General features: G+C 46.1%; 1 protein-coding gene across 1 annotated transcript in view; it reads right to left on the bottom strand.

Moving 5' to 3' along the window:
- Nucleotides 1–327: 327 nt before the first annotated feature.
- Nucleotides 328–15,590, bottom strand: part of LOC126295296 (trypsin-1-like) — a 198,155-nt gene continuing 182,892 nt past the window's right edge. Inside the window, exon 7 of the mRNA XM_049987731.1 lies at nt 328–580. Within this exon, the coding sequence (XP_049843688.1) occupies nt 402–580 (179 nt within the window). The 3' untranslated portion in view covers nt 328–401. The remainder of the gene's footprint in view (nt 581–15,590) is intronic.

Below are 15,590 nucleotides of genomic sequence, written 5' to 3'. Positions count from 1 at the left end.
TCTGCCTCGTGATGGCTGGGTGTTGTGTGATGTCCTTAGGTTAGTTAGGTTTAAGTAGTTCTAAGTTCTAGGGGACTGATGACCATAGATGTTAAGTCCTATAGTGCTCAGAGCCATTTGAACCATTTTTTTTTTTGGAAAGTAAGCGTTTCCGGACACATGTCCACATACCATATTTTCTTTCTTTGTGTGTGAGTAATGTTTCCTGAAAGTTTTTCCGTACCTTTTTGTAACACCCTGTATATCTGCGTAGCAATTTCTACACTCTTTCGGAAATTCGAGTGTATTTTGCCTGTCTTAAAATGTCGAAAAGAAAGAAAGGGACAGTACTGTTTGTATGCTCTATATTTCACAGTAAGAGACACGACAAGAATTTGAGATGTGCACACACAGGAGGCAGCTCAGTAGACCACCCCCGCAGCCCCGACTGCCAGCAGCGCGAGCAGTGGCAGACCGCGCCGGGACACCAGCTGTGACTCTGCTCCATCGCCCTCCGTAGTTGTCTCTTCGCCACCTCCGCCCGCTGCTCCTCCACCAGCGGCATCTTCGCCTTCATCATCACGGCCCCTCTTCTTCCTCACTAAATAGAACGAGAAACACTTCTACAGTAAGCAGAGAATATTCTCACTCGTATCTGGACACACAATTTTAGTTATTTTTGATGTTATACAAGTCATACTTTTTCGAAGTAATAACTGTTTTAATAACACCATCGCAGGTGTTTGTCACAATCGAACTGACTAAATAGTTAATTCCCGAAAAACGGTACTTATGAATTTCCACACTGATCAAAATAAAAATGCGGCACAACCTGTAATATGTATAGATAACCAAAACATTAGTTCTGTCAATGAAACTAAATTTCTTGGGATTCATATTGTAACATTATGTGACTGCCTTATCATTTTAAATCGTTCACTAATCGAGCAGTCGCTCGGCAACAGCTACAGTTAGCAAATAATGTTGCGAGAATGTAAAAGGTGAACGACCTGTGACGTAACTTGTTTATTGTCGAAGCGCCGTCAGAGATGCAGTGAGTTACTGACTTTGAAAACCGCGGCGCGAAAAACGGACAGAAGAAGAACACTTTTATACATTTCTTTTTTTATGTACGAGATATTCTCGATGAACAGTTACTCATTCTCCTCTTGTCTCTTGTAACTTGTGTCGGACGCGCATGTCTTGCCGCCGTATAATTATCGTTAAAATAATAATATTTTAGTGTAAAGTAAAAGTGCAATACTAAAAGTGCAATACTGCATAACAGTAGATTTATTGTGCGACGTGTATGTGAAAACGTCAAAGGAATTAGTGTCATTACTAGACGAGAAGTGCCAGTCAAAACGGCATTCATGTTAAAATTCTTCATTGTAGTGTAAGTTCATCTATTAATTGCCATAAATTCAGATTTAAATGGAATTGGTGTATGGACTATTTATGTGATATAGAATGTATGTCTCACTCCTTCATGAAGTTATTTAATTTTCTTTATGTTTCTGCCAAATAGAGAGTTCACAGTCACGAATTCTTTCGTCGAAATCGGACGGAAGTTGTATGCGGCGAAATATTTTCTCCGCGCCACATTCTACAGGTAAATGCATGATAAACAACGGTCCCTTAGGAAATTCATGTTGAGCTATCCAAAAGTAATTATATTTTGAATAGGCATTTACTCTCCTCTGCAATGCAACTTCCGACTGATCAGACGATCCAACAAGAGGCAGCCGCACACGGTCGGCGTTCGCAAATATATTTCCACCGCTGATTTATAGCTATATGTTGCTGCACAAAAGAAACGTATTGTTATAATTAGCGACTACGAACGGGGACGTTTATAACGTATGTTTATGTATACACATTACGTAAACATATCGTTATAACATCCAGGAAAATCTTAAATGGAACACTCATATCACAGCCCTAAATTCAAAACTGGCAAAAATGAGCTATGTGGTACGAATTCTCTGCAGCAGTGCTAGTGCTGAAACAGGGCTGTACACTTTGCTCGTGTACATTCAGTACTGAAGTACGGTATCATTTTCTGGGGAAATGTACATCAGGCCATAACAGTTTTCAGGAAACAAAAGGCAATTATAAGAATTATGAAACAAGTGAGCAGCAGAAAATCATGCAAACCTTTCTTTAAAGATCTAAGATCCTACCCCTTCCCTGCATTTATATACTGGAAGTAGTCACGCATGTCAAAAAAGCATACTGAGAAAAGAAAACCTTCTTCCTCAAAACAAAAGTGTCTATGATTACAGTACCGGGTCAGACAGTGGCATACATGTCAATCATTGTACCACCACATTATGCCAAAAAGGTGTATATCAAGCAGGAACAAAACTTTACAACAGATTACCAAGACACATAAAATCTCTTACTGAACTACAAAGCTTTAAAAAGTCTGTGACAGCCTACCTTCTGAAAAACTGCTAGTATTCAATCTCGCAGTATATTCTATCTATCTATATCCGATCCCGCTCCAGCTACTGCCGGGTCTGGGTGCTGACGAGTCCTCTCCATTTGGCTCGGTCCTCCCACCACTTTTCTTCCTCCACTTGCTGCCAGGTCACACCTCTCCTTTCAACAGATATTCTCACTCCCATTTTTCTCCGTGTTCTTGGACGCCCTCTAGGTCTTTTCCCATCCATCTTTAGTTCTTTCATATTTTTGGGTAGTCTCTGCCCATGCATCCTCCTAACACGCCCATACCATCTTAATCTCTTTCTTTCAATTTCTTCTCTCATACTTTCTTGTTTGAGGTCCTCTCTAATCTCTCCATTCCTTACTCTGTCCATTCTTGTATTTCCCTTAAATGCTCTGAGAAATTTCATTTCCCCTGCTTGCAGTCTGCTCCAGTCCCTTTCTGCCATTGTCCATGTTTCTCCACCATAGGTGACAATAGGGATGTAATGATTCTTATACATAAGGAGTTTTGCTGTTTCTGAAACCTCATTATTCCAAATCAGATGTTTTATTGTTTGGTAGAAATTGCCTCCCTTCTGTAACCTCCTATTAATTTCGTTAGTTATTCTTCCATCCCTAGATATTTCACTCCTTAAATAAGTGAAACTTTCTACCACTTTGAGGGGTTCTCCATTGAAGGTAATATTTCCATTGATTCCTTTCTCTCTTCCAAATACCATTACTTCACTCTTATCTTTATTTATTTTTAATCCGTAACTCTTCATTATTTCCTTCCACGCATCATGTTGTAACTGTACATCTACCTCTTTATCACTCCATATTCCCATATCATCTGCAAAAATAATCTTTGTCTTTTTCTTTTACTATATCTTTAACTGCCCTATTCATTCCCTCCATCACATCGCAGTATCTTATGCAAGTAAAAATGTAAATTGTATCTTTAATTGTAGAAATATGCCATAAATACACAGTATTTCAAAAATTTGTAATTATTAACTGTATAGATCCAATTTGTCATAAAAATTTATAAAATTTATGTTTGACATTTGAAAATCCAATAGCTAAAAAGGTTTTCTGTCCAATATCCTGTGTACAATATATGTACTTAAAAATAGATTTATATGGACAAATAAATAAATAAATAAATAGACTACATAATCGTCTAGCCATTCAAAAAACCGTCTCAGTGTGGGCTACGTTACAGTATACTGAACGATGTTAGAATGATGAACCACAACTAGCACCCGGGCAAATTGCGGGAATCAATTAATTCCTTTTGCAAAAGATTTTAATTGGGCTGAAATTAATGTGCATCTGAAGGCACCATTTGTATGTGCACTGTTCAGATTTTGCATGCAAATGCACGTTCTTCTGGGAAGTTGCGAAGTGCACCGTCTCTATACTTTATATTTGTGTGAATCGTTTCAAATTTTGTAAGAAGGTAGTCAAATGCGCGGAATTAATATTCATCTTGTTGTTGTGTGAAAGCTTTATCTGTTGCCATAATATAAGCACAATCCTTTGAAGGACAGTAAAAAAAAGCACACACTGAATCAGTCATCACCTGCGCCAACAAAAATTTGCGTCAGTTACCAAACGATGACAGTCTAATGTCAAAATTACGGGTACCAGAATAAAACGTGCTTCTACCACACCGCACAAAATGGCAAATGAGTCGTGGGAAGAGTTATCGGTGTAACAGAAAACGACTGGCTTCTTGACGTGTCCACAGAAGACAACTAGCTTCTAGAGTTGTCTTCAAAACATTTAAATCAAAAAATCTTTACGTATCCCCGCTCTTCTAAGGGTTAGCCCTACATTATCAAGTGCAGTGAGCTCTCTTAGCTGCAAGGTGTTGGCACACCTGCATATTGCAATTTATAAGGAGCAGTCTCTGACCCTGTGTCCAAAATCCAGAAGATTTCCTAGCTATAGTAAACAATATACACAGTGTCCCACATAAAACCAGTACGCACCACGTAACGGTGGATCGTGTCTTGTCGAAATGGCTCTGAGCACTATGGGGCTTAACATCTGTGGTCATCAGTCCCCTAGAACTCAGTACTACTTAAACCTAACTAACCTAAGGACATCACATACATCCATGCCCGAGGCAGGATTCGAACCTGCGAACATAGCAGTCGCGCGGTTCTGGAATGAGCGCCTAGAACCACTACGGCCGGCTGTCTTGTCGAAAGGCTTGTGAAGTGGCAAAAATGTCTCAAAAGTTGGCTGCAATGTGTTTTATCAGAACGTTGAGTGCGCCTGTGTGTTCGTGCATCGGTTGTTGTGAGAGCCTCATATTATTGAGTTGTTACAGAAATCTTAGAAGAAAGATTAAGGAAAGGCAAACCTACGTTTCTAGCATTTGTAGACTTATAGAAAGCTTTTGACGATGTTGATTGGAATACTCTCTTTCAAATTTTGAGGGTGGCAGGGGTAAAATACAGGGAGCTGAAGGCTATTTACGATTTGTACAGAAAGCAGAGTCGAGGGGCATGAAAGGGAAGCAGTGGTTGGGAAAGGGAGTGAGACAGGGTTGTAGCCTCTCCCCGATGTTATTCAATCTGTATATTGAGCAAGCAATAAAGGAAACAAAAGAAAAATTCGGAGTAGGTGTTAAAATCCACGGGGAAGAAATAAAAACTTTGAGGTTCGCCGATGACATTGTAATTCTGTCAGAGACGACAAAGGACTTGAAGAGCAGTTGAATGGAATGGACAGTGTCTTGAAAGGAGGATATAAGATGAACATCAACAAAAGCAAAACGAGGATAATGGAATGTAGTCGAATTAAGTCGGGTGATGCTGAGGGAATTAGATTAGGAAATGAGACACTTAATCAAGGGATCACCAATTTAGTATTGAAGGGCAGCGTGGAGGGTAAAAATCGTAGAGGGAGACCAAGAGATGAATACACTAAGCAGATTCAGGAGGATGTAGGTTGCAGTAGGTACTGGGAGATGAAGAAGTTTGCACGGGATAAAGTAGCATGGAGAGCTGCATCGAACCAGTCTCAGGACTGAAGACCACAATAACAACAACGGAAATGGGGCAGTTTGTATTAGAACAGTGAAGTGGTATTGTGGAGCATTACATAAAAACAGGTTTCATCCAGGAATGTAAAGAAACGTTTCAGAAATTCTGGTCAGAACCTCCCTGTGACCGACACTATTCAAGATTTCTACAAGAAATGGAGGGCTCTGTGATCCACTCAAAATGTGCAGAGGAATAGGCTACTGACGGTCAGGATCCCTGAAACTATAGACAGATTTTGCATGGACATTATGAGAAGCTCCTGCAGGTTCGTGTGTCTCATATGTTGTACTATTGTGTACAAAGAGATATGAAATTAAAAGCCTACTGTGTGAATGTGGTGCAAGTTTTGAAATTTGAGGACCAGAGAAAAAAGTTTATTGTTTCAACTGTCTGTTTACATAAATTACTAATAGTTACTTGGACCCCTTGCTTTACTTCAAGTCAGATGAAGTCAGGTTCTGTAAACTCCAAGAATTGCTGATACTGGTTGCAGGACAACCCGCGTGTTCTGCGCGAAGAATCTCTCCAATCGGAGAAGATAGGTATTTGGTGTGCACTGTCCGGCACGTGCAGTATTGGTCGCATATTTTTCAACTGCACTTCAAACAGTGCCAGATATCTAGCGCTCTTTGACTCTTGCTGTGCATCACTGACGGATGCAGAGAATTGTGTGTAGTATTCCAACAAGGTGGAGCAATTGCTCACACGTCCAACCAAAGTACGTGCTACATCAGCGATGCTGGCTGAAGGCAGACTTGTCAGTAGAGTCCTCTGGCTGCAGAGGTCTCCAAACTTGGCATAATGTGAGTTTTGTTTATGGGCACACAAAAAAGCATAGTGTGTGCTGACAATCCTCGCACAATAGATGATCTTAAATGAAACATTACTAGAGAAATTTACATCACACCTGCAGAATTACAGTGTATTGCTGGTAACGTCATCAAAGGAAATCGACGATACCCCGACTGCCGGAAACCACAACTTCCCGCGTCTCTTATAAATGGTTAATTACATGTTTTTTAACATCAGCATTATCAACTCTTTTTAGTTAGCTCATTATTACTTGAATCTTGGATGTAAGGAGTATCAGTTTTAAGTGGAACATACTGTATGTCACATGGCTGAAGAGAATAAATATGTAATAGCTAAAAACGTTTTGCAGGAGGGAAGGATAAAATTTCTTGGGGTAGATTAGTTCCCGGGTGGACACTAATTTTTTTGTTGTCGAGTGCACTGAATTTTTTCCCTGCGAGGGCATCATTTCTCCGCCGACCCCGCCTTTGTCACAAGTGTTGTTGTTGTTGTTGTCTTCAGTCCTGAGACTGGTTTGATGCAGATCTCCATGCTACTCTATCCTGTGCCAGCTGCTTCATCTCCCAGTACCTACTGCAACCTACATCCTTCTGAATCTGCTTAGTGTACTCATCTCTCGGTCTCCCTCTACGATTTTTACCCTCCACGCTGCCCTCCATTGCTAAATTTGTGATCCCTTGATGCCTCAAAACGTGTCCTATCAACCGATCCCTTCTTCTAGTGAAGTTGTGCCACAAACTTCTCTTCTCCCCAATCCTATTCAGTACCTCCTCATTAGTTACGTGATCTATCCACCTTATCTTCAGTATTCTTCTGTAGCACCACATTTCGAAAGCTTCTATTCTCTTCTTGTCCAAACTAGTTATCGTCCATGTTTCACTTCCATACATGGCTACACTCCAAACAAATACTTTCAGAAACGACTTCCTGATACATAAATCTATATTCGATGTTAACAAATTTCTCTTCTTCAGAAACGCTTTCCTTGCCATTGCCAGTCTACATTTTATATCCTCTCTACTTCGACCGCCGGCCGCGGTGGTCTCGCGGTTCTAGGCGCGCAGTCCGGAACCGTGCGACTGCTACGGTCGCAGGTTCGAATCCTGCCTCGGGCATGGATGTTTGTGATGTCCTTAGGTTAGTTAGGTTTAAGTAGTTCTAAGTTCTAGGGGACTGATGACCACAGCAGTTGAGTCCCATAGTGCTCAGAGCCATTTTTTTTCTACTTCGACCATCATCAGTTATTTTACTTCCTAAATAGCAAAACTCCTTTACTACTTTAAGTGTCTCATTTCCTAATCTAATTCCCTCAGCATCACCCGATTTAATTTGACTACATTCCATTATCCTCGTTTTGCTTTTGTTAATGTTCATCTTATATCCTCCTTTCAAGACAAGTATAGTGAGGGATACGAGAACAAGTAGACACAAGTTTATATGCATCTAAGAGAGTGGAATGCATCTACAGTAGAATAATAGGAAGTATCCCTCAGTGGAGATGCTTTCACAGGTGGCTCAGTCTGTGATGGGGAAGGATAAGCCTGTGACAGGACTGGAGTAGTGGGTGCTGGATAGGTGGATTGGGCAGGTCTTGCACCTGGGTGGGAGTTCCCATCACTGCAGACGTGTCTGCCTCTTGCCTTTCTCCAACCCTCACCCCACCCCTCCCCTCCCTGCATCCCCACATTACCCCAGTACATTCACCCTGGGCTACAAAAGAGCTGGCAGTCGACTGAGCACAATGCACGGAGACAGACACGTGTGTGTGTATTTTCCTACAATTTGAAAAAGTATTTTCCTACAGTCTGAAAAAGGAAGTTCATTCCGAAAGCTAGCAGAGCTTTATACCTTTTGTTTGTGTACCTACCGACGACGAAGCGCTTCTACCTTTTGGTGAGTCACCTCCTTTATTCCTAAATAATTTGTTAATTCTCAACAAGAACTTTCCGCACATTAAAAAAATATTTCATTACGTACAAAATTTTAAAGCTAATTTTTTGAAAATTGGCATAGATATAAAGAAATATTTGTTACAGGATGTGAGCTGCTATGGAAATATCTCCACAAGAACACAAAAGGCACAATGCCAGAAAGTTTGGACCCCAGCTACCAGAATTGCTGTTTGGTCAGAAGTGCATTCGGAAAACACCGTGTGGTCTTAATTAGTGTGAAAAGCTTAGGAGATGTTGCAATTTGTGAACATACAAATTCGATTAAAAAAAATCTCTGCAGGCAATGCAGTATACGCGAGCAAAGCAGCGGATGTCAAGCTAGTTATTTATTATATTGGAAGAAGTGCTTTGGTCATACTAGCACAGTGATAACTGATTTCTTTGAAAGTGACAGACAGGGATCAATTCAGTTAATGACTCAAATTAGAATCTGAAACTAGTTGTACACAAACCGATCGATCTTAGAATATTATGCGTGTATTCACTTTGCAACAAACTGTAACACCTATGGATGGGTACCGATTGTTTTTATTGAATGTTCAAAGGTGTCCTGGTACCTATTAACTAGGAAGAACTGCGAAGACTATCACAGTTTAGATTCTACAGTGAAACTTCAAAGCACTTCTGCCAGTAAAACTATTTGAAATAATACACTGAAATATTACAAGCAGTTCAGTTGAACATAAGCTGTGCATTTTCATTTGCTGATTGGATGTGCCACGTTCACAATTTTGTGCTTCAGTGGTAACATACATTAACTTTCTGAAACAGTCCATTGTCTTCTATGCAGATTAATGGGCCTGCTTCCTATTTTAAGAATTATTTAATCTACTCACAGTTAATAGGGAGACAAGAATATAATAGAAAACCCACAACATATGGTTAACATATAAAATTTAGCACTGTCAAACTACTACTACTACTACTTTAAGAGAGCCTTTCTATGTTTTACTAGCAAGAAGCTGAAAGCAAATAAGAGAAGATTTTGCACAATATTAGGGTCAGCCTTATAAAGAACCAGCAGTGGAGAGGTGTAGACTGGGACAGAGAAGCATCACAGGAAATATATATAAGTGGACACTTTCTTGAAGAATATAGAAGTCTACCGCACGTGGCACGGCCTGTAATATAAAACTGACGGCTTCTACAAACCAAAAGTGTACTGCGTCACCACAAAGAGAACAAAAAGCCACCAGCTTCACTTACAGGATACACAAAACACTCAAACTTAGTACCATTGTTGACAGTTGCAATCAACTTCCATGGAGGTGAACTAGAGGTAATACAATTTAAAATACATACTGCACATACATTTTATATCTGGGCATAACGCAAAAATATGTATTGAGCCACATAATATGCAACAATGTGAAGAGGAACAACCAATTATTTTCTTTCTACAAATTTTAAATCCCATGCAAAAGTAAAGAGAATAATCATTCTAATGCTTCCAGATTAAAGGTCATCATCACAGTGATCATTTGACGTAAACATTTTTAGTGTAATGACAAAAATAGCCAGGTAAGTGATTCAATGTAAAAGTGCAAAATGCAATAATGTAAGCAGTCACAGGGGAAGCCAATTTTGTATTTGCCTCGTGTACAGCAATAGAATGCAGAGTATGGCATACGGAGTATGCTTTTTGAGGGAGACTTGGCAACAGGCGAAAACAGACATCTCACAAGCTCACTGAGGGACTGTGAAAATTATGCACAGGTTGTTCAGTGCACACATACTGCAAATAAATACGAAGACAGGAACTTGTTCTCGAAAGCACAGTTACTGTTGATGACTGTGCAGCTTTTTCCTGGAATAAATGATGAGTGACTGACAACCTCAGCTGCCGACAGGTGTTGTTGATATACCTCGATGTGGACAGCTGAAAATGTGTGCCTCGACCGGGACTCGAACCCGGGGCCTCCTGCTTACACGGCAGATGCCCTATTCATCTGAGCCACTGAGGACACAGATCAACAGCGCGACTGCAGGGACTTATCCCTTGCACGCTTCCCGTGAGACTCACATTCACAACTGTCCACAATTCTACATATGTATTGTACCTTGTAGACATTTGCCCACCCACTCATTACTCGCGCACGCTTTGGCGATTCCCGTTAAGAGTTTTGGCAACCTGTGCGCATGCGCACAGACGAAGGTCAATGGCTGGGTAGCCTTTAACAATAAATACAATGACAGTAACTTGTTCTCGAATTGTAGAAGGGATAAGTCCCTGCAGTTGCGCCATTCATCTGTGTCCTCAGTGGCTCAAATGGATTGCCGGCACGGTAGCTCAGCGTGTTCAGTCAGAGGGTTAGCTGCCCTCTGTAATAAAAAAACTGAGTGAATGGATCAGTAACGAACTTCAATGGGCGTCAGCTGACGTCCGCCACGAACAATTGAAACGAACAAAACGAGATTAAAAAAAAAAAAAAAAAAGAATAGAGCGTCTGCTATGTAAGCAGGAGATCCCGGGTTCGTGTCCGGGACGGGGCACACATTTTCAGCTGTCCACATCGAGGTATAGCAACAACACCTGTCGGCAGCTGAGGTTGTCAGTTAGTCATCATTCATACTGCAAATGACGAAGTAAAATATAAAATAGCTAAAGCTTTCAGGCTCAGTTCATGTGCTCAGTTTTGTTTAAAGTGTATAGTATAGCTAAAAATGGAACTGCTCACTGAGCATTCTGTGTACGTCCTGAGCATGTAAGTTTACACTATATCATGAGTAGTTCTATTTCACTGTATTTGTTTTTAGTGGTGATGGCATAATGGTCACAATATAGTGCACTCGCTCAGTGAATGCACAATTTTTTTCTTATGCTGCCAAGATGTGCAGTGAAACATGCAGTGGCAGGTGTAATGTTCCAGTTCCCTTATTTTGAGACCGTCATAGCAGAGAAAGTAACCTTACAGTGTGTTAAAGATATGAGTAACATTACACTTGCTAGATGAAGTGTCCGTGGCTTCGTTAACTTTATGCTGAATACACAGGAAAGAAACATTCTGAGTTTGCAGTTTTCTGTGAGGGCTCTTTGCACAATGGTATCAAACACAGTCTGCACCTGACCGAGCGATTCTAGGCGCTTCAGTCTGGAGCCGCCCAACCTCTACGGTCGCAGTTTCGAATCCTGCCTCGGGAACGGATGTGTGTGATGTCCTCAGGTTAGTTAGGTTTAAGTAGTTCTACAGGCTGTTTCAAAAATGACCGGTATATGTGCCATTCCGGAGTCACGCACGGCATTCTAGAGGGGGACACGAGGTGGCAGTAAGGCGCGGGAATGTGCCATACTGGAGGCACGCACGGCGTTCTAGAGGGGGACACGAGGTGGCAGTAAGGTGTGGGAATGTGCCATTCCGGAGGCACGCACGGCGTTCTAGAGGGGGACACGAGGTGGCAGTAAAGCGCGGGAATGTGCCATTCCGGAGGCACGCACGGCATTCTAGAGAGGGACACGAGGTGGCTGTAATGCGCGGGAATGTGCCATTCCGGAGGCACTCATGGCGTTCTAGAGGGGGACACGAGGTGGCAGTAAGGTGGGGGAATGTGCCATTCCGGAGGCATGCACGGCGTTCTAGAGGGGGACACGAGGTGGCAGTAAGGTGGGGGAATATGCCATTCCGGAGGCACTCACGGCGTTCTAGAGGGGGACACGAGGTGGCTGCAAGGCGCGGGAATGTGCCATTCCGGAGGCACGCACGGCGTTCTAGAGGGGGACACGAGGTGGCAGTAAGGCGCGGGAATGTGCCATTCCGGAGTCACGCACGGCATTCTAGAGGGGGACACGAGGTGGCAGTAAGGCGCGGGAATGTGCCATACTGGAGGCACGCACGGCGTTCTAGAGGGGGACACGAGGTGGCAGTAAGGTGGGGGAATGTGCCATTCCGGAGGCACTCACGGCGTTCTAGAGGGGGACACGAGGTGGCTGTAAGGCGCGGGAATGTGCCATTCCGGAGTCACGCACGGCATTCTAGAGGGGGACACGAGGTGGCAGTAAGGCGCGGGAATGTGCCATACTGGAGGCACGCACGGCGTTCTAGAGGGGGACACGAGGTGGCAGTAAGGTGTGGGAATGTGCCATTCCGGAGGCACGCACGGCGTTCTAGAGGGGGACACGAGGTGGCAGTAAAGCGCGGGAATGTGCCATTCCGGAGGCACGCACGGCATTCTAGAGAGGGACACGAGGTGGCTGTAATGCGCGGGAATGTGCCATTCCGGAGGCACTCATGGCGTTCTAGAGGGGGACACGAGGTGGCAGTAAGGTGGGGGAATGTGCCATTCCGGAGGCATGCACGGCGTTCTAGAGGGGGACACGAGGTGGCAGTAAGGTGGGGGAATGTGCCATTCCGGAGGCACTCACGGCGTTCTAGAGGGGGACACGAGGTGGCTGTAAGGCGCGGGAATGTGCCATTCCGGAGGCACGCACGGCGTTCTAGAGGGGGACACGAGGTGGCAGTAAGGCGCGGGAATGTGCCATTCCGGAGTCACGCACGGCATTCTAGAGGGGGACACGAGGTGGCAGTAAGGCGCGGGAATGTGCCATAATGGAGGCACGCACGGCGTTCTAGAGGGGGGACACGAGGTGGCAGTAAGGTGGGGGAATGTGCCATTCCGGAGGCATGCACGGCGTTCTAAGGGGGGACACGAGGTGGCTGTAAGGCGCGGGAATGTGCCATTCCGGAGGCACGTACGGCATTCTAGAGGGGGACACGAGGTGGCAGTAAAGCGCGGGAATGTGCCATTCCGGAGGCACGCACGGCATTCTAGAGGGGGACACGAGGTGGCAGTAAGGTGTGGGAATGTGCCATTCCGGAGGCACGCACGGCGTTCTAGAGGGGGACACGAGGTGGCAGTAAAGCGCGGGAATGTGCCATTCCGGAGGCACGCACGGCGTTCTAGAGGGGGACACGAGGTGGCAGCAAAGCGCGGGAATGTGCCATTCCGGAGGCACTCACGGCGTTCTAGAGGGGGACACGAGGTGGCTGTAAGGCGCGGGAATGTGCCATTCCGGAGGCACGCACGGCGTTCTAGAGGGGGACACGAGGTGGCTGTAAGGCGCGGGAATGTGCCATTCCGGAGGCACGCACGGCGTTCTAGAGGGGGACACGAGGTGGCAGTAAGGCGCGGGAATGTGCCATACTGGAGGCACGCACGGCGTTCTAGAGGGGGACACGAGGTGGCAGTAAGGCGCGGGAATGTGCCATACTGGAGGCACGCACGGCGTTCTAGAGGGGGACACGAGGTGGCAGTAAGGTGGGGGAATGTGCCATTCCGGAGGCACTCACGGCGTTCTAGAGGGGGACACGAGGTGGCTGTAAGGCGCGGGAATGTGCCATTCCGGAGGCACGCACGGCGTTCTAGAGGGGGACACGAGGTGGCAGTAAAGCGCGGGAATGTGCCATTCCGGAGGCACGCACGGCATTCTAGAGAGGGACACGAGGTGGCTGTAATGCGCGGGAATGTGCCATTCCGGAGGCACTCATGGCGTTCTAGAGGGGGACACGAGGTGGCAGTAAGGTGGGGGAATGTGCCATTCCGGAGGCATGCACGGCGTTCTAGAGGGGGACACGAGGTGGCAGTAAGGTGGGGGAATGTGCCATTCCGGAGGCACTCACGGCGTTCTAGAGGGGGACACGAGGTGGCTGTAAGGCGCGGGAATGTGCCATTCCGGAGGCACGCACGGCGTTCTAGAGGGGGACACGAGGTGGCAGTAAGGCGCGGGAATGTGCCATACTGGAGGCACGCATGACGTTCTAGAGGGGGACACGAGGTGGCAGTAACGCGCGGGAATGTGCCATTCCGGAGGCACGCACGGCGTTCTAGAGGGGACACGAGGTGGCAGTAACGCGCGGGAATGTGCCATTCCGGAGGCACTCGCGGCGTTCTAGAGGCGGACACGAGGTGGCAGTAAAGCGCGGGAATGTGCCATTCCGGAGGCACGCACGGCATTCTAGAGAGGGACACGAGGTGGCTGTAATGCGCGGGAATGTGCCATACCGGAGGCACGCACGACGTTCTAGAGGGGGACACGAGGTGGCAGTAAAAGCGGGAATGTGCCATTCCGGAGGCACGCATGACGTTCTAGAGACAGACACGAGGTGGCAGTAAGGCGCGGAAATGTGCCATTCCGGAGGCATGCACGGCGTTCTAGAGGGGGACACGAGGTGGCAGTAACGCGCGGGAATGTGCCATTCCGGAGGCACGCACGCCGTTCTAGAGGGGACATGATGTGGCAGTAACGCGAGGGAATGTGCCATTCCGGAGGCACTCACGGCGTTCTAGAGAGGGACACGAGGTGGCTGTAATGCGCGGGAATGTGCCATTCCGGAGGCACGCACGGCGTTCTAGAGGGGACATGAGGTGGCAGTAACGCGCGGGAATGTGCCATTCCGGAGGCACTCACGGCGTTCTAGAGAGGGACACGAGGTGGCTGTAATGCGCGGGAATGTGCCATTCCGGAGGCACTCACGGCGTTCTAGAGGGGAACACGAGGTGGCAGTAAGGTGCGGGAATGTGCCATTCCGGAGGCACGCACGGCGTTCTACAGGGGGACATGAGATGGCAGTAAGGCGCGGGAATGTGCCATACCGGAGTCACGCATGACGTTCTAGAGGGGGACACGAGGTGGCAGTAAGGCGCGGGAATGTGCCATTCCGGAGGCACGCACGACGTTCTAGAGGGGGACACGAGGTGGCAGTAAGGTGCGGGAATGTGCCATTCCGGAGGCACGCACGGCGTTCTACAGGGGGACATGAGGTGGCAGTAAGGCGCGGGAATGTGCCATACCGGAGTCACGCATGACGTTCTAGAGGGGGACACGAGGTGGCAGTAAGGCGCGGGAATGTGCCATTCCGGAGGCACGCACGACGTTCTAGAGGGGGACACGAGGTGGCAGTAAGGCGAGGGAATGTGCCATTCTGGAGGCACGCACGGCATTCTAGAGGGGGACACAAGGTGGCAGTAAGGCGCGGGAATGTGCCATTCCGGAGGCACGCACGGCGTTCTAGAGGGGGACACGAGGTGGCAGTAAGGCGCGGGAATATGCCATTCCAGAGGCACGCACGGCGTTCTAGAGGGAGACTGTCAATGAACAGGAGAGAGGGGGACACAAGATGCGAGGAAGCAGGTAACGAGAGATGCACTGCAGACTGCAGACACACTCGAATCAGGTGGGAAAACTTGTCGGTACAGCATGCCGCGAAACGAGCAGGTAGAAGCAATCGATAGTAATGTTGCGCAGTCATCGTCTACCGGGCAGTACGTTAGTTTAAGTGACGCATTAAGGTTTCTGCCACAACCTTTTAATGACAATGAAGTACAGCTGAATGAATTTTTTGTAACTGCGATAGAGCGTTCA

The sequence above is a fragment of the Schistocerca gregaria genome, chromosome 11 (genome assembly GCF_023897955.1).
Source record: "Schistocerca gregaria isolate iqSchGreg1 chromosome 11, iqSchGreg1.2, whole genome shotgun sequence".
In the NCBI taxonomy this organism is placed as follows: Eukaryota; Metazoa; Arthropoda; class Insecta; order Orthoptera; family Acrididae; genus Schistocerca; species Schistocerca gregaria.
This window is presented reverse-complemented; position numbering and strand designations above follow the sequence as displayed.